Source organism: Semicossyphus pulcher, unplaced genomic scaffold (assembly GCF_022749685.1).
Source record: "Semicossyphus pulcher isolate SPU_LCO1_2020_fin unplaced genomic scaffold, fSemPul1.0.p SCAF_16, whole genome shotgun sequence".
Taxonomy (NCBI): domain Eukaryota; kingdom Metazoa; phylum Chordata; class Actinopteri; order Labriformes; family Labridae; genus Semicossyphus; species Semicossyphus pulcher.
In genome coordinates this window covers 8,887,771-8,910,561 of record NW_027211670.1, presented here as the reverse complement: position 1 = coordinate 8,910,561, position 22,791 = coordinate 8,887,771, and the positions used below count along the sequence as shown (strand labels likewise).

The 22,791-nt window shown below is 39.4% G+C and overlaps 1 protein-coding gene across 1 annotated transcript; it reads right to left on the bottom strand.

Moving 5' to 3' along the window:
- Nucleotides 1-2,640: 2,640 nt before the first annotated feature.
- Nucleotides 2,641-18,193, bottom strand: gucy2cb (guanylate cyclase 2Cb). The gene is made up of 27 exons (XM_069664080.1): nt 17,989-18,193; nt 16,736-16,848; nt 16,283-16,350; nt 15,964-16,179; nt 14,706-14,821; nt 13,619-13,721; nt 12,965-13,079; nt 12,642-12,783; nt 10,924-11,006; nt 10,633-10,741; nt 9,932-10,013; nt 9,036-9,138; nt 8,778-8,837; nt 8,621-8,692; nt 8,410-8,514; nt 8,140-8,226; nt 7,241-7,373; nt 6,992-7,129; nt 6,792-6,868; nt 6,622-6,713; nt 6,360-6,518; nt 5,762-5,954; nt 4,193-4,367; nt 3,868-3,966; nt 3,552-3,646; nt 3,356-3,432; nt 2,641-2,857 (listed from the first exon to the last, which is right to left on the bottom strand). The coding sequence occupies exons 1-27, from the start codon at nt 18,191-18,193 to the stop codon at nt 2,641-2,643; spliced, it is 3,234 nt and encodes a 1,077-aa protein (XP_069520181.1).
- Between the last annotated feature and the right edge of the window lie 4,598 nt (nt 18,194-22,791).

Below are 22,791 nucleotides of genomic sequence, written 5' to 3'. Positions count from 1 at the left end.
TTTTGGGTAGTTTACAATCTCAGTCCAGGTTCGGTATTCGTGCTGATTTGCTGTGAGAACTTTATTTTTCAAAAAGTGGAGCTAGAGAACGTAGGCGGCGAGGTTTGAGCAGTTTTGTATAAAATGTCATGCCTTTTTATTTTTTGTAAGTTCAGTTGTCTAATTTATTCTTTTTGAATGTTACACTAAGAAGAACTTGGGCTTTGACTTTTTTTAGTGTGTCGGGGGGGGGTTATGTGATCTTTGGGTGACTTGCTTTTTTTACTTGATGATCAGCTTCTATTTCTTCTTCAACAGTACATAGAAATATATTCCACCGGTTTACCGAGTATGCTACTTTTTAGCTGTTGGACGGACATTTCGCCACGAATCCTCTCAAATGAAAATGTGTTAAACCATAAAACTTCCATTTGCATGTCAAATGACTGTTTGTTTGCTGGATCCACACTACTTTTTTAATTTGTACACTACTTGTTGAAGCGTGTGTTTTTACATAGTATTCGATGTGTAAAGTCTACATACAGCCGTAGTCTTCTTTCATTATTCTGTGCAAAAAAACAAATCTTTCAGGCAGCTGTGGATAGAAAAACTGTTTTTATCTGATGCTGGACTTCTTTCTTCTGCCGTCCATCGAGCCTCAGTGTCTGTATACATGAGACAAACTGTGTGACACATGCATTGTAACGCCTCAGATGAACCTGTACAGGCTTCAAGAAACGCTGTGTTGTCATTTCACTGAGCTGTATTTCATCAGGACCGGAACAACATACATTTACAACCATGTGACATAAGTTGTTTTTTTATTTAATGTAAATGAATGTCACAATTCTCTAAAAAAATAAATCCTTGTCCTTTGGTTTAAAATATAGATTTGAACGTGTTATTTGGAGGCAAATGTTACAAACATGATGAGCCCACATGTTGCTGTACATTTAGTGCAAACACTGAGATAATGAAGCAGTCAGTGCAGTAGTTACCTTCATAACCATACCGCATTCATCTCAGTGGTTGAAATGTGCTGTGCTCCTTTAGAGAGATGGCTGTGGTCAAATGCAGCAGTAATTTGCACAGGATGCAAAAAAAATTGCACAAAAATGAGAGTACACATAAAACAGGGTCAGTTTTATATCAAGCTCTAAAATTGAGATTTGGTTTAAGTAAGAATCTTTCACTTGAACTGAAGCCTAAAAGCTCCAATTCTCTTAGAAATAAGAGTTGAGAGTCGTGTGAGTGCACACAAGAATATACTGAATGAGCAATATAAAAATAGGTTTTATCCTGGTATTATTTACAGTTGATGTGAACTTTTGCAGAGATTATACAGCACTTTGCATTAATAAGTGGTGCGACCAACAAGAGTGAAGCAGTTTTGTTTGCAGCTCTTATCATTCATGTTTGTTGTCTGCACCACCGGCAGCTTTGTCTGTCCTGCCTTAATCGCACTTAAAAAATGTTACTGATAAAATGCCTGGATTCTTTTCAAAGTAATAATCTTGAAGATTTTCATTCAAATAAATGTCTGTTAAGTCACTATCGCCGAATGAGGTAACACAATGAATGACAAAAAATCACAAGTGGCGCCCAGTTAGTGACGCGTTTTCCATGACCCAGCAGTGGTTGGTCTGCCAGAGAGGGTAAACTGAGCGAAGCAGTTGTTTTCCCATCTCTGCAAGTGTTGCAAGTAAACAGTAATCTACTATGGCTGAACAAACAAAGAAAATTTGTTACAATTTCATTTAGCAGACGCTTTTGTCCAAAGCAAAAAAGATCGATGACTACAGATACAACTTCAAAAATAAATGAAAAAGAAACAAACTCGACGCTCACATGAAGGCAAACAGTCTGAACAGGAAAACGACCGCCAGCAAGGAAAATCAAGAGTTTACAACTGGAGCCAACCGTGGACGTCACACTCTGCATATCTGGGAAGTGTGCTCCTGCAATTACCGTTTATCGCCATGGGTGCCGCCAAAGAGAACAAAACTGAAATCCTCAAGATTATAACTTTAAAGACAAACAATATGGCAGATAAGATAAGTTAGTTGTATCCTAGTGACTGATTCCTGCTCAAAGCGTACGTGTGATTAATCATGTAAAAAGAGTTGCTCTTAAAAGCACTTTAGAGCACTCAGTGTCATTCTTTGAAGATTGATAAAGAAGTGCCTGAGTAACATGACAAACAATTATTAGATTTGAAGTTAAACCTTCTCTGGCATTTAGTTGAGATCTGTTGCAGTTTGTCATTTCTTACAGCTACTAATCAGTAGTTAATGACACATATTGTCCGACTCATCAACAAAGATGAACTCAACAATTCCCTTCCTAAATATGAATGACACGTTGAGTACTGATTGCAATATACAGTTTCTTTGAAGTTCCTCCATGTGACCCAGATTTAGACCAATAGTTGATCAAATACATATTTAAAGGAATATATAGGTTAAAGTCAATATATACAATAAACTTAAAGACATGTATGCCCCTTGTAGGCTCTTTTAGCTTCAAATGATGGAACAGATAACAAGTAACTCGTGTCTCTGCTTGACTTTTGTCACACTGACAAATTGTGGTTACTTTCCCACTTAGAGTAATGGCATACAGTCAGACTGTGACAGTGATGTACTCCACAGCAGGTTTGTGCTACAGGAAGGTACTGAGGGTGTTATCCACAGTGGCCAGCTGCAGGTACTCAGGATGTTCCCCCTCAGACTCCTCCTCTGAAATCTGGTCCTTGTTGTCCTCGTCTTCGCTCTGACTCGAGAGCGGCTTCTTCCTTCTCACGGATCCTCGATAGCGACGCTCCAGGCACGCCAGGATCATCTGAGCCAGGTCCTGCTGGAGCCGCTGGAAGTTCTCCCTGAAGGAACCAGGTTTTTACAAGTGAGTTTCTACCAACAATAATAATAAATACATCATCATTGTCAAATTTTAATTCTAAATGTTGAATTCTAAAGTCAGTTAAATCAAAATTAATAAAACATAAACCTTCGTGTAGTATCCTCCTATAAGGATGATCATTTCTATTAAGATTTATTGAACCAAAATCAAACTGTAGATGGCTAATGTCGCCTTTCACAGAGGCAGGCTAGCTGTTTCCACCTGCTTCCAGTCTTTGTGCTAAGCTAAGCTAACCTGGCTTCTGACTGTAGCTACATATTTACCGTACAGACAAGAGAAAGATGCCAATCTTTGTATCTTAACACAAGAAAGTAAATAAGTTCATTTCACATAATGATCATGCACTTTACAGAAAAATCAGACACTGTTGGGAGTTGACTAAAGCGACACAAACTACTGGTTAGTGTTAGTAGTAGTAGACAGATGTTTGAATAGAGCAGGTGGAGGGTTTGCTTACGTTGTGGGTGGAGTTGGGAGGTCGTAGTAATCTCCCGACTCACCCGTCAACCAGTAGGTCGTCTCCATGCCTTTACCCTTGGAAAACACACAAACATTTACATTCAATCCATGTGTGGCAGTGGAAGTGATGGTTTTTGGAATCTTTTAAAAATGGCAGATTTTTTTGTACAATTTAAGAAGAGGTCTGTCTTTACCTTCAGATACGTTTCTCCTCTGATCTCATACTCAAACTTGCAGTCAGTCCTCTGCAGGATGTCTATAGTCGGCTCACTGACGTGGATCCTCAGCGCTGCAGGACATTCAAACAACATTCAAACAACAGGCATAATTAAGTTTCTACATAAGTTTGGCTGATGTAAATGTATCTAATTAGGCTGATAGCTAGCTGCTGTAATTGCATGGGACTAATTAGCAGTACATTATCTTGAACATGCTAGTTAGCAGCATGAATGTCAGTGTATATCGGGTTGATCATTAACTTGTTATAGGTGCGTTTACTTGTCTACTCACGGTGACCTGTAGACTCCATACGAGACGCTGTGTTGACCGTGTCTCCAAATAAACAGTATCTGGGCATCTTTAAGCCCACAACACCTGCTGCACAGGGACCTGGACACACACACACAAGTGTTCAGTTTTTCCAGCAGATTACACCCATTTACAAGATAGTAGGCTACAGTTTATGGAGGGATTATTGAACTTTTCTATTAAGGACATTTAAAGCTAAATACATTTGTAGCCTGCACACTGCAGATCAACAGATCTTTCATTCATTTCCATTTACTTATAACGTGTAATTTTCTTAACAGAAAATTCATAGTTTAGTGCTGTCTACCTGAGTGCACCCCGATACGTATCCACACAGGGATACCAGGCAGGTGTCGGAGCTGGAAGGTGCCCATGAAGGCCAAGATGTCGAGCGCCATGCGACAGATATCCACCGCGTGCCTGTTCCCGTTTCTCTTTGGAAGCCCGGACGCCACCATGTAGGCGTCACCAATCGTCTCCACCTGAAAGTGATGTAAGAAATGATTATTAATCGTCTATCTATAGCTGTTTTTGTCTATCCAGTAAATTTAAAGAAGCAAGTCACCCCTGGAAAAAGCCACTGTCAGTCAAAGCTGGTGTTCTCTGTAATCGATAGAAGCAATCATTTTTTAAATTGGAGCCATAGCTGTGGAGAAAGTTGTACAAACAGCTCGTGTTTTCGCTCATTCTACATTCCTACAAATACCAGCATGCATTTCGCCCCTCCCTCTGAAAGGAACAGCCCAGCGAAAGACGCTGGAGTGAAATACTACCATTTTTGCTGCAATATATGGGTGGATCGTCTAAAAAATCTTCGAGTCTGCAGTCTACATTTCAAACCTGACGATTTTGAACGAGACACGACATCGAAGTCAGCGTCTTAGATTGAGGAAGTGTAGTTTAGCAAGCTCCCTCGGCCTCCGCCAGATGATGTGTTTTACGTCTGTCGGAGGTTTTTCCAGGGCCCAGTTGAGAAGCGGATAGCGTCCTCCAAAGGCACAGAGCGAAATTGCTTTTTTTCCTACCATAACGGCATTAGCTCCACAGAATACAGTGATTCTCAAACTGTGGGGCGCGCCCCCCCTGGGGGGCACAGCAGCATGACAGGAGGGTGCGCCACCGCTCCTGTGTGTTTTTTTTTTTCGTTTGGAAAATGTAGCAGGCAGAACTATGTTTTGACGTTGGACAACCCGGACTCATTTTCGGGTGGCACAGTACACAAACGTGTTGCCCTGGTGATTTCCATGACAGATTTCACATTCAGTCACACACAGAGAAAAAGTCTAGCATTGCCAATGGACAAATATATTACAGGGGCGAAAACAAAACCAGCTGACGTGTCAGATACCAACAAGACGACGTCGGCCGACGTTAACGCCGACCAACCACCAAAATCCAAGAAGTCAAGAAAATCTGACGACGCTTATCTTGCTCTTGGATTTACAGCGAATATGGTAGGAGATGAAGAGAGACCTGTCAGTGTTATATGTCTGAAAAGTCTGGCAGCTGCAGCAAAAATCTGTTTGTTGTTTTTCTTAGCACAGATTGAACTTTATTGTTATTGTTCTGAAAAAGGTATTGCACATTTGATCATATTTCTATTTGAAAAAGTCTGATGGAGCAATTGAAATAGTTTGTTTTTTTTCACAGCAAATTGCTCAGAGAAAAGTGAAAAGAATGCTCACGATCTTGACTTTTTTTTCAATCAAAGTTAAACTTGACCCATTTGTGACTATTTTGTTGGGGCATGGGGGCAGGAAATTTTTATTTCTCCAAAGGGGATCATGACAGAAAAAGTTTGAGAACCACTGCCATAATAGCATAATAGGACTGAGGTTGAAAATCGGTGAACTGGCCCTTTAACCATCGTTGATACCTTATATACGTCATGGTGGTCGACGATGCTGTCGAAGCCTTTGTAGATGTCGTTGAGCATGTCCACCACCTCCATGGGCGTGCTGTACTGGCACAGGGTGGTGAAGCCGACGATGTCGCTGAAATATATCGTCACCTCGTCGTACAGCTCGGGCTCCACCACGCCGGTCTCCTTCAGGCTTTTCACCACCGGCCTGCACCGAGAGAAACAAGAATTACCGACCAACTACCTAACTCGTTTAGCAGTTTTTACCCAAAAGACTTTTGCAGTCTTTCTTTGCCTGATTTCAACTTTCTCACTCTTCATAGCAACTTGTGGTATTCACGCGTTAAAGCTGACTGAATAAGTGGTGATATTTTTAAATAATGTCATGATTTATATCTTATCAAATTACTTGAGCTACTCCACAATCTTCCAACCTACTCTCAGGTGTACAAACTCTCCTGGTTGTGAATCACTGGGCTAAGTAGATATTGTATTGTTTAGTGTTTGCAAAGCCAAAACCAATTCTCTGCTGGGCTACATGTTTCATCTTGAAATCTGTGATCTTAGGTTTGTGTCTGAAATATGTGGTGTGTTCCTGTAAGTGTAAACGGACCCAGGAAGCAGCATGAAGTTGAGGCAGTCTGCCCTGTCCCTCTCTGATTTGTAGAGCGCCGTCCTCTCCTCCACCAGGTGCTCCAGGTTCCTGGAGTACATCTGCAGCCGTCTGATCATGTTGTCCATGTAGCTCTCATTGTCCTTGTTATGAATTTTACTACATAGGAAGCGCAGGAGAAGGAAGGAAGTTAAAATATACTTTCACTACTTTCACAATCTCAGGCTTCATCCATCACACAGTGTGTAAAGACAGTGATTACCTGATGATTTTCCCCAGACAGTTTTCTACCTTCTTAAAGTCCAGCCTTTTCTCTGGATCTTCCTCCCAACAGCTTTTTATCAACATGTACACCTAAGAGAGAGAGGACACAGAGCTTTAAAGACACATCAAACAGTACATAAAGTTGTGACACAGCTGGTGTTCACTCACCTCTGACTCTTTCTCTGAAGCAGTCTCAAAGTTAAGATCAGGTCTGAAGTACGACGTGATGACTCTGGACAGCTTTTCTGTTCAGAAACACACAGACATTAACTCCCCACTGAGTTACTAACAGGTGTGTATGTGTGTGTGTATCAAAGTAACAGGAGTAACAACAGTAAGTGAAAATGGGTTGTCATCTTGTGTAACACCTGCTCTGTCGGAGCAGCACTTGGTGTAGAAGGTGCTCTTTCTGAGGACGATCTCCTGAGCAATGATGGCAAAGCTGTACACGTCTCCTTTCTGAGACGTGCCCTGTTTCCTCAGATGCTCTGGAGCCGTCCACAAGTCTGACAGGAGGAAGTGGGAGAAGAGAAAGATGAAGAAGAAGTTAAAATCAAGGAATTCAAAATGTTCAAGTGAGGTAGGACTTTGTAGAGACACTTCTGCTGCGGTTTTACCTTTGCCTTGGCTGAGAAAAGAGTTGCAGCCAAAGTCTGTGATCTTCACCACCACGCGGTTGTCGACCACACAGTTGGTGGACTTGAGGCGACCGTGCACCTGGATGTCACTGGCGTGGAGGTACGACATGCCCTGCACACACAGGAGGAGGAGGAGAAGGTTTTGAGTGAGCTTCACTGACCTCTACAGGCTGCCAGAGGGAACTGCAACAACAACTCTTATAGGTGTATTGGTGTATAAGTCTTATCAACTGCGTGTAAATAATTAAAATTTCAGAGGAGGAGCAAATCATTGGGCTTTAATTTTTATTGGGTACAGGTGTTTTGGAAAGGTTTCATAATAAAGTGACTAGTGTACCTGTATCTACAGGTAAAACCTCAGTAATGACTCAGAGGAGCTCTAGAAAGTTCCACACCATGCAAATAAAAAGAGTTATATTGTGTTTGTTCTTTGTTTGGGTGAATCATTATTAAGCTAGACATATGTTTAATGGAGAAGAGATTCTTAAGCTGGGTCATTTTTAGCAAAACTGTACGGACGCTTTTATTTTGAAGAGTTACAGTTTTTTTCTTAACATCCATGTTTATGTTGAAATAATTACAAACTAAGGAAACACAAAAGTAACAAAATTCAGGCCACAACTGAATAATGTAATGAGAACCCTAACCCTAACCCTGATACTTTCATTACTATTGAGTACATCTTTCATAATGTAAAACTGTTAACTGAGGGAGATTAAAGACATGTGAGAAGTGCCTTTGTGTCACGCTTAACATATGGTGCCTACTCTTCAGTCATTCATAAAGCTTCATACCATATCACGTGCCTCAGACCAGAACACAACACAGCATTTCAGAGTCACATGATGTGACGTTCAGCGGCAGAGTTTGTGTCTCACCTTGGCGATGTCGAACATGACGGAGATTTTGAACTCCCAGTCCATGAAGGTCTCCTCTGGGTACGAGATCTTATCATTCAGCACATACTGGAAGAAGAAAGAGACGGATGGCATTTGTTTGTGTGAGTTTTTCTGATCTGATATCTAATCTTTTCTTTCCTCTTGTGTACTAGTTAATGATATTGTTGACTTATATAGTGACTAAAGGCAAAGTTAGCTTCAATTTAAACCTGAATGGAATTGAAGTGAACGTGTGCATGCCATGCTTACCCTGAGCGACCCCCTCTCTCCGTACTCAAACACTCCGAACACGCCCTGATCAAACTTCACTGTGCCATAAAACTTTGTGAGGTTGTAATAGTCGATTTGCCGGAGCTGCAGGCAAAAACAAAAAGGAAGAAACAGAAGCTGTTTAAATGGTACAGAAGCTGGTTGGAAAAAGATTAACACAGAGAACAGTAAAGAGCAGAGTGTGTCTTACCGCATTGAGTTCTATCCTCTGGGTCTCGTTAAAGTTCCCGTCTGAGTGCTTCAGCTCCTTCAGAATCACAATCTGAAACGTTTAGCAGCAGCGTCAGCCCCAAAAGAAATAAAAAACTACATGCTCACATGTTGTGCAGGAGGTTGTGTGCATCTACCTTCCTATCGTAGAACGCACGGCGGATCTTGAAATCCATCTTTTTCCTCTCGTCTTCAATCTAAATGGGGCAAATACAGGACAGACATTTTAACAGAGATATAGCTTTTTTTCTTTGCTCTGATTAATTCATGCTTAAAATGAAGGTAAGCTCAAGCACTTTTAGAGGAATACAATTAAGGAAAGAGGCGAGAGCTATGGAAAACGGTTCTGGGTAAAGTGAAATCGTGTTGAAAACGTCGGTATACAGCTCAGTTACCTTCAGAGAGATGACATTGAGTTCGTTTTTCTCCACCAGTGTGATGAGATGTGGGGGGATGTAGGACCACCCCTTCCTGACCCGACGGTCTCTCATGTTCTGTCTGCACAGAAACACTGCCATGAAGATATTATCTCCCTTACTTAGCTTCCAATATTGTAGATTTAAAACTAATCCTTCACTTGGCTTTTAAATCAGGCCAAAGGTGTCAACTCAGTAGGTCACACATTTATCCTTTTGTGTTACTGTATGGAGCCAGGCTTCACAGTCGACTATTAAACCGGTTGCATCGCTGTACAAACAAGCACTAAAAATAATGCATCAAAAGCAAATGAAATGGCACCACTGTATCATTCTGAAAAAGTAAGTTGCTCAGTCTTGACAGTTTCATCAAATTTTCTTTCATTAAATTGATTTTTAAATCAATCAAAAATCCAGCCACAACAGTCATAGCAACGGCCCTGACAACGTCAAATTGATTGAATGAAACACATACAGACAAATCTGTGTTGAATTCAGACGCATGATGTTTTTTGATTGGGATAGGTAATAATGAGTTGGACAGAACATGTTAACGCCTATGTTAGTGCTGAAAACAAGTGTTATTGTTTTAACTGTGATGAAAACTGGGACAATTTAGTGTTTTATTATATTCGCCAGGACTCTGGACGCCCAGCTTGAAACTGGGACAATCCCGGACAAACAGGTGATGTTGACAGGGGTTGCTGTAGCACCACCCGCACCCCTACTTCCAACATGCCTGTTCAACTGTGAACTGCCATTGACACCGTGAGCTGGTCTATCCTTTTGCATTTAACAACTACAAATCCCATTGGTGTTAATTTGTATTTGTTTGGGATCCTTGATTGAGAGGTTTTATGCACTGATTCACTCACCTGTAGAAAATGAAGGCGATGGTGGTCACCACAACAACAGTGACAGCCAACACGATGACAATGATGTCAATGAAAGCGGGGCCTAAAGGTGGGAGCAAAAAACACAATGTTATATTCGAACAGTTGTTTAGGGATTTACTGTAAATTGCAGGACTACCAGTCATATTATTAAGAATGCCATAAAGCACAGGTTTACGTGTCAGGGGACATGTGATCACCTGCAGGAAAAAATGTGCCACAGAATAAGAAAAGTTCTGTATATAAATACACCTTTATACTTATACACCAAAAAAGTCACATTCTGTCATACATCTTCTAAATTGGAGTCTGCGGGAATGTAGACAAGCTATTGTTATGAGACAGTGTGTCACACTATAACTGGGACATTTCCTACTTCACCTTAGAGACAGTGAAACCTCAAATATGAAACTTGACCTCTTTAAAACACACCTGGAGTTTAATCTGAGATCACTGCACTGCAGACTGATAGCACATTTTACTGACAGCAATAAACGCTTAATAGAGTCACCTCACAGGTGTGATACATGTCTGTTTGCACACTTGTATGTGTGCACATGTGTGTTGGATTAAGTAGAAAGACAGTTAATTATTATAGGTTGTGACGGCCAGGTAATACAATCAGGCTAGACATGACTGTGTGTGTACGTAGGTGCATGCGTGCATGTGTGTGTTAGCTGTACCTCTTTCTGGCGCGGAGTCAGGTAGCCTTTTACCCCAGATGAAGGACGGGTTTGTCTCAACCAATTTGGTGTCGTTGTACATAGTGTCGAATGTGAATAAAACTCCGTACTGAGGATCACATGAGAGGAGAAAACGACACATTTCAGAATAAAACAGTGCGACAGAAAGAAAGAAAATCTCAGAAAGAGATTCAGCACAGGAGGATTTTTAAAGATCTTTGTGAGACATTGCAGATAAAATATAATATTTTCAATCCTAATTGGCAAAACAATTATAGTAGACCAAAGTACCTTCTGATTAGTCGTGGTGTAAATGACAGAGAGATTCACGTCTCTGTCTCCATACTCGTCTAGCTTGTAGTTTCCTGCAATGCCTGCACAGGATCACAGAAACATCTTTACATACAAACATATGGCAGACACTCTGTACAGTACAATGATAGCAGAACCTGTGTGAACTGAGTGGTTTGAAATATTTTTTCTGTCATTAGTGAAGAGTGTAAAAGAGCCAGACAGACATGTCTCACATTATGAAGGATCGACTTCTCTTAAAGGGTCTCTCAGTCACTAACTCGCACCAATTACACACATGCTACTTGCAGCTGCAGCCTGCAGGCGATAACACTTCATCATGTCGGCTAAAAACACTAATAAGAGATAGCAGCTGGCAACTTCTGTCTGTTAGGCGTCACACAGAACAATGTCAACTCTCAGGGCTGCTTTTAGGACTGCGGAGGTCACGTTAGCAGTAGGCTACTCATTGAGGAAATTTGAGGAGTTTTGCATATCTTTGAGAAGTTTCACTTCCACAATCACTATTTTGCATATGCATGTTTTTAAGTTAATTCCATTATTATTTGGACTCTGTTTACACTGACAACTTGCCTGTTAAATAAGTCCAAAGCCATCGACTATATTCACACGGTGGCCATTTTCCTCTTACATTATGCTCAGGGTGCAAAGCTCAAATGCTGTTATGATGTGCGCTGTGTTCCATGTCGCTAGTTGTATAAATTTCGGGTTTATGACAATCGTTATATATTCACCTCTTCCAGATTGCTAAGTGACTGTAATCCCGAGGTAAATGTGGTTATATTTCAAGATAAAACAACATATTGAATAAACAATTAGCTACAGACAAACTACAGCTAACATTAGCATCCAGCCACCTACTAGATAATATTACCGTTAGCTAGCAAGTCGTTTAAAGCTAATATTATCGCTTGGTAGTTTTACACAATTCAATTAGAAAGGCATAAATTCCTAGCAAACATTATGTTAGCTTGGAACAAATAACTAGTTAACATACTACTATCTAACGTAATGTCAGCTAACATAATGTCTCGGAAGTGTTCGAATGCAAGTATTAGCTGTTGTCTAAAGGAAGCTAATGGGATATTAAAAATGTGGTTTTACTTTGAAATATGAAGAGATTTCCGGATTTTCACCGTCAATTGTGGGCTCAGTTGCCGAATTATTGGAAAGTGATAAAATGATAATAATTGTCAGACAGGTGCCCAATATTTATTTTAGGAATACAGTAGTACATCACTATGACAGCTAACGATCCACCCTGAGCGTGTTTCCAATAGCTGTTGTGTGAATATGGTGAATGCTAGCTAGCTTGTGAGGCTGCACTAAGGTGGTGTTATGAGCTAAATGCTTTCATCAGCATACTAACATTCACACATTGACAATGGTAACATGCTAATGTTAGCAGATATAATGTGTGCATGTTCACCAGTTTAGCATGCTAGCATTTGCTAACTAGCACTTACCACAGCTGAGGATGATTTAAATGCTTTTACTTACCAAGTATTTTGTCTTAAATTAAAGTCCTGGACAAATTTAATTTTCAATTATATTTTTTTAGTATTCTAAACTAATATTGACTTGTGTGCTGTTTGTTAGTCAGTGCTTTTTGATTTGTCAGTTTGTTTGTCTCTCCCTTATGAATTTTATTTACTGTATTTTATCTATATATATATATCCTCTTCCTCTTTACTTACCATCGAAGGAGATGTTTCTGAAGTGATTCACATTGACATACTCCATCTGCTGCATCTCTGACTTATTTTGTTTGACAATTTCCCGTATCACCCTGCCAATGAGCAGCACAGAATCATGGTACGCAGCCATGTAATCATTCATCTGCAGAGAGACACACAAACATATTGATATACGGTAGTTACTATAAGAACTGTCTGTAATTTAAAATAACAGGTACAATAATTCTAAAAAGGGATTTTTTTTAATTGTTCAAACTGTTCCGTTAACCAGCAGTACAGGCAACAGTGTTGATTGATTTGTTGATTGAATCTTGTGTCCTCACCGTGTTGTTGTTTTTCAGGTCTGTGTTGATAGTGTAGTTTCTAGTGTTTGGCATAGTCAGCACCAACACGTTCTTCATGTATGGCTCTGATGATTTGTTAGTGTAGTATTTATCACTGTGAAAAGAAGAAGAAATAAAGAAAAGAATAAATCTACTTTTATCCATTATTTTATTCAATATTTTATATTTCTAACTATTTAAACCATTTATCCATTCTTTAAGCTAAATATTCTTCTTTTTCATTCATCACTGTAAGATAAGCTGTTTCAACTGTTTATTAATTATTCTAAGATAACAATTTCAACTATTTATCCTTTACTTTTACTGTTTCTGCTCCGACTGTTTATTCATCACTTTTAGCTTACGCTTAAAGCTTTTAATTTAAGCTGTTTCTCTTTAATTATTAATCAAAAACTTTCTTTTATCACTTCACAATATTTCCGCATAACTACCCGGCTTCTGCAGAAGCACATCCTGGGATTAATAGCATATAGACTACAGTAGAGCTGCTTTAGGTAATATCCGAAGAAGTGTTTACAAAAAGTATAAAGATAAGAGAGTGAGAACGAGATATAAGAAAACCACTGAATATAAGAGAATAAGAATAGAGATATAACAATGGAGCATTGGATTAGTTGAATAAAAAGCACTGACTTGTAGAGATCAATAAGGACAAAGAGAATATTGCTGCTATCTGCCTCTTTGGAGCCATTTTTCACCTCCTGTACGTCCTTTGGTGTTCCACACATGATGAACACTGCAAACAGAAGAGCTGTATGTAAGACCACAGAGCAGCTGTGTATTCATCATCAGCAAGGTGCAATAGAAGGAGGTCAAGTCCTGTATTTGTCCAACTGACCCTTATAATCATGTAAATTTCTCTTTTAACCTTGAAACTAAAGTTAATACCAAACCCAAAATGCCCCTTTTCATAGCTGCACTGACATGAAACAGAAAGCTAAGGTATGCACTAGTTTACTTAACCTTGTGATTTAGTGTGACGTATTAATTTGGAAAGGTAATGTTTAGACAAAGAGCTAATATTTTCTAGTTGTGGACATATATTTAAGGTTTAATAGGAAATCATTAACAGCATCGGAAAGTCAAACTGACAAAAGTATTGAAAGTATTCACACAGCAGCCACTTTCCTCTGAAATCATGATGGACATCAGACCACATATCATGTAGAAACAATATTTTTGATAACCAATTAGCAATTTCTTACAAGAGCTAACATTAGCATTCAACCTCTTATTAGCTAACTGTTTGATAGAGTCAAACCATATGACCGAATAAAGGCAAGTTACTAGCTAACAGCTCTGTCAGCTAGCTAACGCTAACGCTCAGTTAGTGACGTTTTCTATCACCCAGCAGTGGTTGGTCTGCCAGAGAGGGTAGGCGGAGCTAAGCGGATGCATTTCCAGTCTTTGCAAGTGTTGAGAGTAAACAGTAATCTACTATGGCTGAACAAACAAAGAAAAGATTGATGACTACAGATACAACTTTTTTTTTCAAAAGTGAAAATCCAAAGAAAACAAAACAAAATTGACGCTCAGATGAAGACAAACAGTCTAAAAAGGAAAGCGACCGTCAGGGAGGAAAAGTTACACCCGTAACAAAGGGAGCCAACCGTAAATGCCTAGTTATCTGGGACGTATGTGCCCACATCTGCCTTTTATCAACATAACATGCCACCAAATTAAACAAAACGTTTTAATAATTTTTAGTAATTTCACTCACGGTTGCTTGTCTTGTTGTCCTGTTTAATGATTTTTCTCAGGTCCTCTGCTCTGCGCACCATCGTTCTATCTCTCTCTTTTGCAAACCTTGAGTTTGCCTCCAGAGCATTTATATACCTGTGGAAGAGAAACAAGTGACAGACCAGACATTCACGTTATTGTTTTACTTAAACACACAAGCCACACTGGTCTGTCTTCCTCATTGACACTGCCGGACACACAGCATTTTCAACATCATCAAAGTCCCTTAAATCGAATTAAAATTGATATTAAATTTATATCGAATTCAATTTTTTATAAAATGTATTTTTATTCATAAAAAATATTCATTCAATGAATTAATCTGGCAATACTGCTTATCAGTTGTATTAGGTAAAATCATTCTGAACATTTATAAGGTTTTATCTCTTCCATAAAAGAAGGATTCATTCATAGTCGACAAAAACACATATTATGATGTTCAAATTTATACCTGTGATTAATCAGTTTCAGCAGCCCGAGATGTGTTGTACAGAAGAATATCTCTAAAAGCTTGTACGAGTAAAATCAAGATGATCATGCCCCCCCAATTCTGAAAGTTTTTGCAAGTATTGAAGTCTGCACTTAAGTTAATCTTTACCCATATATTAGATTTTTATTGGATAATAGATTCTAAAATCAGATACTAAGCTTTCTTAGGTCAAGTAAAGTCACGTTGTTTGTCCTCATATCAAATCAAGGCATCAGAGAGTGACAGTGGGAGCTAACCCCAGTTTATAACTCGTCATATCCTGTGGCATGAGGGAGTGTGATAAATACACAAAGGTGTGAAAATACCAGAAGGTTGTTTCACACTTTCCACAGTGGTGAAGGTTTTTTCAGTTCTCAAATACACTCTTAACCTTTGTGTTAAAAGAAAATTCAGAGCTGCTTTGAAAATACTGTAGCATCACTGTTAGAGTGCCATAAAAGGAAGTATCTCATTTTCTTCACAATCTGACTATGCATTAGTTCGTAAAGCTGTTCAAATATTTGCTAAAATGTATGCTGAAAGTGATCACAAGTAGGTGCTGGGCTGCATAGGGTTGATAGGCCTTAAGCAGTTACGTTACAAAATGTACAACAGCTGCTAGGTGATTGGCAGAATCAATTTCTGAGTAGGAAGTATTGTCAAATTTTTTGGACTCCAGAAAAAGGAATTTGAAACCTGCCATTGCAAAAAATACACTGTATTGTCTTACAAAATTGGGTTACTCTTTAAAAATATCTAAGTGACTTACCAAAGGCAGTCTTCAGTGCTGGTCGGCTTCTTATAAACATAGGCCGTCTGCCACTCAGGTTTGATTGTGTTGGTGTGATTCCAGAAGTGGATTAAAAAGTTAGAGACCTTTAGTGCAGGCGGCAGGAGGCGCTGCAGGTTGAGTGTGTAGTCGCAGTAGGGTCCGAAACTTCCTGCCGAGATAATGGGAGTGCTGAGCTTCAGACCATTTTCAGCACTGTCAGAGGGGGGAAAAATGTTACCATACTGTAACATTTTTACACGTGTTAGTATATGTATCTGCACTAGTGTAAATGTAACCTTGGAAAAACATCACTTACTCAACAATTGAGTAAGTAGCGTAGTGGCAGGTTGGCCCGAGCACCGCACACCCCAAGCTACTTGAATTCTGCAAGAGAAAACAAATGAGTTTTTCATCTGGTAGTTAGCGTGGCTGTTAGCTTCACATATGTGCTAGTAGCTAAATATAAGACCTGAGTTATAGGTTTAAAATGTGTTTGGTACCCCTGTGTGCCATGCCTTTCTTTCCCACTTGTACAAGTGTCTTCACAAGTTAACAACAGCAACTATCGGTGGGAACACTTGTAGCCCCCTGGAGTTGCTCCGTGTATAGCACTTTACATTGGGGGAAGAATGGGGATGACACAGCATAGTCTGCCCCCTGCTGGATATAACTTTAATTCTTACTGTACACGCTAAAGATGCAGGCAAGCCTACAAGTGCATTTTTTTTTGCAATGAATAAAAGGTGGATGTTAAGCTGTAGCTACTCACCATCAGTTGTTTTAGCTGGTCCACTCCCTCACATGCGCTGCTGTAGCAGCCTCCATTTCGATACCATGTCGTGTTGAAGCCGCCAAATTTAGGTGTGATATTAAACTTTAAATCTTAATTGTTGTTTGTGGAAACAAAAAAAGGAAGAAAAAACATTTTATCATTCACTGTTTAAAGGTTGTAGCCAACTTTAAAATGAGTGTCAGTTGACCGTTAGCTAAATCTCTCCCCCAACAGCGGTTATGCTATTGTAGCTTAGCCTGTATGTAGCTTTCATTTCTTTGGTGTACTGGCACTGAAGTAGAAGCAATACACTATCTAAGGAGTTTGAATGGTGATTGACTTTTTTATCCTCTAAAAGAAACAAATATGCAAGGGCAAATGTGTAAGGTAACAATGGTAACAGCGTTCATTTTCTTCAACACAAGCTAAAAGTAGCATGTCCGGCTAACTACTTGAGCATCTGACCTTATGTTTTGCTTATCATGCTAATAATACTCTGACAAACTAGCCCTACACTGCAAAATAAGAATAGTTGTTTTATTACCACATCTTCTACATGTATCATTAACGCTTGATACAAATTTACAGCAGAGGAAATCTAGCTTTAGCCTCACTTTTCGAGGTGTAAATATGCCAACACGTTCAAAGTAGACCTCATGAGTGCCATACGCTAAAAGAATTGATGTCGTAACCGTAACTAAGCTGTGAGGGACTTAACAAACAGTCAGTTGGCTATCAATAACCCTGGCTGTTAGTCCACCCACAACTAATATGTCCCCCATAGGTGATAAGCTGGAAATTAGCTAATAGCTAGATAATTTTTTCCCAGAGGTTCAAGCAGGACAATCCAGCTTTAAAATTGTGTCAGGGTATTCCATTTTCTGTAGTCGTCCACTCAAGGTCAAGCTAAGCTAACGGAAACATTGAACAAGGATTTCAGGTATCAGGATAATTTTCTGTTGGTTAATAGCATAATGGTATTATTTATGACGCTGAATAACTAATATCTTATCTGTCAACAGTCATTGCAGTTGGGCCAACACAATTGTGAAATCACTGGAGGAGTTGACAGGGAAAAAACAGAGACAAAGAAAAATACACACATACATACATATATATATATGTATATATATAAATAGCGCACTACAGGTTTCATTGAATAACACAGTAATGTATTCTACAAATTTTTGCACTGCTAAATAATGCTTAAAAATTTTCCAATAGAATCTACAGTATAAATACTTGATTACCTTCTTCCTCATTGATGGATGCATCTGTCTCTATGGCCTTCAGTATTTTGCCTTTCACAAACTTCAGACTCCAAGGAGACACTTCATCATCGAGCAGGATCACATTGATTGTAATCCCGTCCACACACTTTTTGATGCCCCGACACGGAGCAAAAATAGTAATCCCTAAGACGCACAAACACAACCACCACTTCGATGCTCCCATTTTCAACTCTGTCGTTTCTGTTATTTATATTTTAGTCCATGACCTGTCAGAGTTTTTCAGTGTGTTTCCTTTAGTCCAGTGCGTCTGTAGTGCAGTAAAGTCATCAATCAATCCAAGAACTTCCTCTTAAATTTAATTCCAAATTCCAGGAACTAATTTTTGTCTAATCCACCATGGCCGTAGCAAAATTGTAAATATCACCAGAGCATATCCAGTGTCCAAATCCTTGTCTGTTCTCTCCTCTGGGTCGTTCGCTTCGCAGGTTCACACTCCTTCTGTTCCTCTAAGTGGCTCACCCGTCCTTCCCACCTCTAGTTGTTAATATACAACCTTTAAAGACACAGAGGCGGGCAATATAACCTTGTCACTGTTATTGGGCCAAGGTCTGAATGAAATCTTAAAACCCAGGCAAACACACAAACACAGGGCATATATTTGAGCTGGTTGTGGGCTTGTTGGTAATAAACACAGATATAATAGACACATATGCTATAAGATTCAAAGTTAGTCAAAGAGAAAAACATAAGAATACATGATTTCACTGTAATGTAGGCTTAAAATAAGCTGCAATAGCAGGGTGATGGTTAGGCCTCGCACACATGTAACTTCTGAAAGGTTCTGAAAATAGTCCTGCTGTTTATTGGGATTAAAAGTTTGATTAGCAGCTAATATGGCTGATCAATTAATCAATTAATATGACTATACCGCTTTTAAATAAAATGAAAACCAATGAGAAATCTTGTAGAGGACTCAACAAATCAACAGATAATCTCTTTAAGTGTAAGATGAATTTTTGTTGCTGTCTGTCTGTCTGTCTGTTTGTTTGTTTTTATGTCTGCCTCTCTCTCTCTCTCTCTCTCTGCCTCTCCCTCTATCCCACTTTCTCATGCCAGCCGGTAGCTCGAGGTTTTGGCCTGTTAAAAAGAAGATTTTTCCTCACTCATGTTGCCAAGTACTTGCTCATTGGAGATTTATGTAAGTAAATAGATAGACCTGCTTTTTATAAAGTACAATATCTATGGCTATCAGAATCTTCTTATTGAATAAAAACTGTTTATAAAAGAGACATTATTAATAAAAACAAAAACCGTGGGGGAAGAGAGTGGAGATGACATGCAGCAAAGGGCAGAGGGTCAGAGTTGAACCGCTGTGTTGAGGACTGAGCCTCTATATATTTGGCTCGTGATTTAAATATCATTGATTAAAGATATAATCTAAAAGATTTTCATTTTAATAAATGTCTGTTAGGTCACAGTCTATCAGCAAATGAGGTAACACAATGGTGATTGAGCCTATGGTGCAACTTTTGCGGAAAAAATCACAAGCGGCGCCCAGTTAGTTTTCCATCACCCAGCAGTGGTTGGTCTGCCAGAGAGGGTAGGCGGAGCTAAGCGGCTGCTTTTCCGGCCTCTGCGAGTAAACAGTAATCTACTATGGCTGAACAAACAAAGAAAAGATGGATGACTACAGATACAACTTCAACAATAAGTGAAAATCCAAAGAAAAAGAAACAAATTGGACGCTCAGATGAAGGCAAACAGTCTGAAAAGGAAAACGACCGTCAGCGAGGAAAATCGTGGACGCCACACATGTTGTTTGGATATCTGGTTAGTGTGCTCCTGCAATTACCGTTTATCGCCAGGTTGGTGGTTTAAACTCCTCCAATGTACAAGGCTTTTTTTTAGGTCAGATACTGAATAAAAATTATGATGGGCCTTACATGGCAGCATCATTAGTGGTAGTGTGTGTGTGTGTGTGTGTGTGGGTGTGTGAAAGGGTGAATGCTGACATGTTGTGTAAAGCATCTTAGTCGGAAGAATAGAAAGGTGCTATGTGAGTTTATACATGTTATTTACATAATACATTTTTTATTGTCTTTATTTTGGAGTAATGCTGACCACAAGTTAAGAGCAACTCAGGTATGGACGAATGAGGCCTGACTGATATTAACTCACCTCATTTTGAACACACTCGATAACAGGACCAAGTAGAACCAGGAACAGCTGGGATATTAGAGGTTTTATTTTGTAGGAGAAACAAAGGGGTGGCATCGGAAAAAATTTACAAGGTTTTATTGTCATATACGTTTAAAACACTTCATCTTTCATTTGTTGAAATAGGTGTAAACCATGACAAAATAACATGGAAAATCTGACTTCCTGCTATGAAAGATGACCTGCATGTGTGTGTGTGTTATTTCTCACTGTATGTGTGAGACCTGGCAGACAGCAAACACAGACGCACAGCTTGTAAATTAGTGAGATACAGCTGAGGAAGAAAAGCAAGGAGAGAAAAGAGAAGAGCAAAGGTTGGTCAGGCCGTAAAAGTAATCCCAGATAACGTGCTGTAAAAGCACACGCACTTCTGTGATGCAGGTCAGAGGTGTTTTATTCTGTTTATCTGTAACACTTACGCACACACATACACACCCTGCAACACAACATGAAGTCTGAACAAAATAAATTCATCCTGCAGCCTATTATGTCCAGCTGAGAGTATCCTTACTTTAATTAAACGTCTGAATAATCCTGTCCACACGCGCGCGCACACACACACACTTTAACAACAGGCATTCATTATCAGCTAATTACTTGTAAACAATTACCTTACAGAGGATAGCTGCACTTTTCTTCTTTGTGTGTGTGTGTGTGTGTGTGTGTGTGTTTTATAACAAATCTATAAAATGTTCTCCTTATTACTCCTTTATTGATTCATGTTTATACCCACTGGTGTTGGGTCCGTTGTCTTTATATTTCTGACTTTTATTGTCATCATTCTTAACATTTCTTCTGTTGTTTCATGTTCGGGATGACAGTGGACTTTGTAAAGGTTACTCTGGGAATTGTAGTTTTTATTTTAAAGAAAGAAATGAGAGTTCTGAGGGAAACATCACACACTTGACTTCAAACAGACTCTGAAGTTTTCTCTGATTACATCCTCCTTTCTGCTTGATTTTTATCCAACACACAAGAAGCTGCTGTTTCATCATTTTAAAACACTTCAAACTTTGGCTTCTCTGACATATGGCTGCAGTCTTCAGGTTTGGGACGTCATTTCTGCAAACCAAACAGCCTGAAATGAATCTGACCAAAGTCCTGTGTTTTCTGCTTCATTATCCTGATCCTCGTGTTTGCTTTCTATATTTTTATCATCATGATCCATTGTATTGATTTCCCCTTACACCTGAAACATGCTCAGCTTTGGGTTCAGGCTCAGGCTCGTTCTATTTTCCTTGTTTGGTATCTTCAATTTTTCTTTTTTTTGTATTTAATAACTTACTTATTATTTTCTGTTCAGTCACCACCATTACATTATCATTAATCTTCTGTCTGTTCATCAAGATGCCCACATATCTTTGTCTAAGCTTGAACAAATACAAAATAGCATTAAAATCAAGCTTTTCAAATCAAAATCAAGATAAACTTTTTTGTCCCACAGGTGGATGGACAATGTACTCTGATTGGCTAAAAGAACAAGTACCCTGATTGGCTCAAAGAACAAGTTCCCTGATTGGCTCAATGAACAAGTACTCTGATTGGCTGAACAAACATGCACTCTGATTGGCTCAATGGAGAAGTACTCTTATTGGCTAAAAGAACAAGTACTCTGATTGGCTCAAAGAACAAGTCCCCTGATTGGCTCAATGAACAAGTACTCTGATTGGCTGAACAAACAAGTACTCTGATTGGCTCAATGAACAAGTACCCTGATTGGCTCAAAGAACAAGTCCCCTGATTGGCTGAATGAACAAGTACCCTGATTGGCTGAATGAACAAGTACCCTGATTGGCTGAATGAACAAGTACTCTGATTGGCTGAACAAACATGTACACTGATTGGCTCAATGGACAAGTACCCTGATTGGCTGAACAAACAAGTACTCTGATTGGCTCAATGGACAAGTACTCTGATTGGCTGAACAAACAAGTACTCTGATTGGCTGAATGAACAAGTACCCTGATTGGCTGAATGAACAAGTACCCTGATTGGCTGAATGAACAAGTACTCTGATTGGCTGAACAAACATGTACTCTGATTGGCTCAATGGAGAAGTACTCTGATTGGCTGAACAAACATGCACTCTGATTGGCTCAATGGAGAAGTACTCTTATTGGCTAAAAGAACAAGTACTCTGATTGGCTCAAAGAACAAGTCCCCTGATTGGCTCAATGAACAAATACTCTGATTGGCTGAACAAACAAGTACTCTGATTGGCTCAATGAACAAGTACCCTGATTGGCTCAAAGAACAAGTCCCCTGATTGGCTGAATGAACAAGTACCCTGATTGGCTGAATGAACAAGTACTCTGATTGGCTGAATGAACAAGTACTCTGATTGGCTGAACAAACATGTACATTGATTGGCTCAATGGACAAGTACCCTGATTGGCTGAACAAACAAGTACTCTGATTGGCTCAATGGACAAGTACTCTGATTGGCTGAACAAACAAGTACTCTGATTGGCTGAATGAACAAGTACCCTGATTGGCTGAATGAACAAGTACCCTGATTGGCTGAATGAACAAGTACTCTGATTGGCTGAACAAACATGTACTCTGATTGGCTCAATGGAGAAGTACTCTGATTGGCTGAATGAA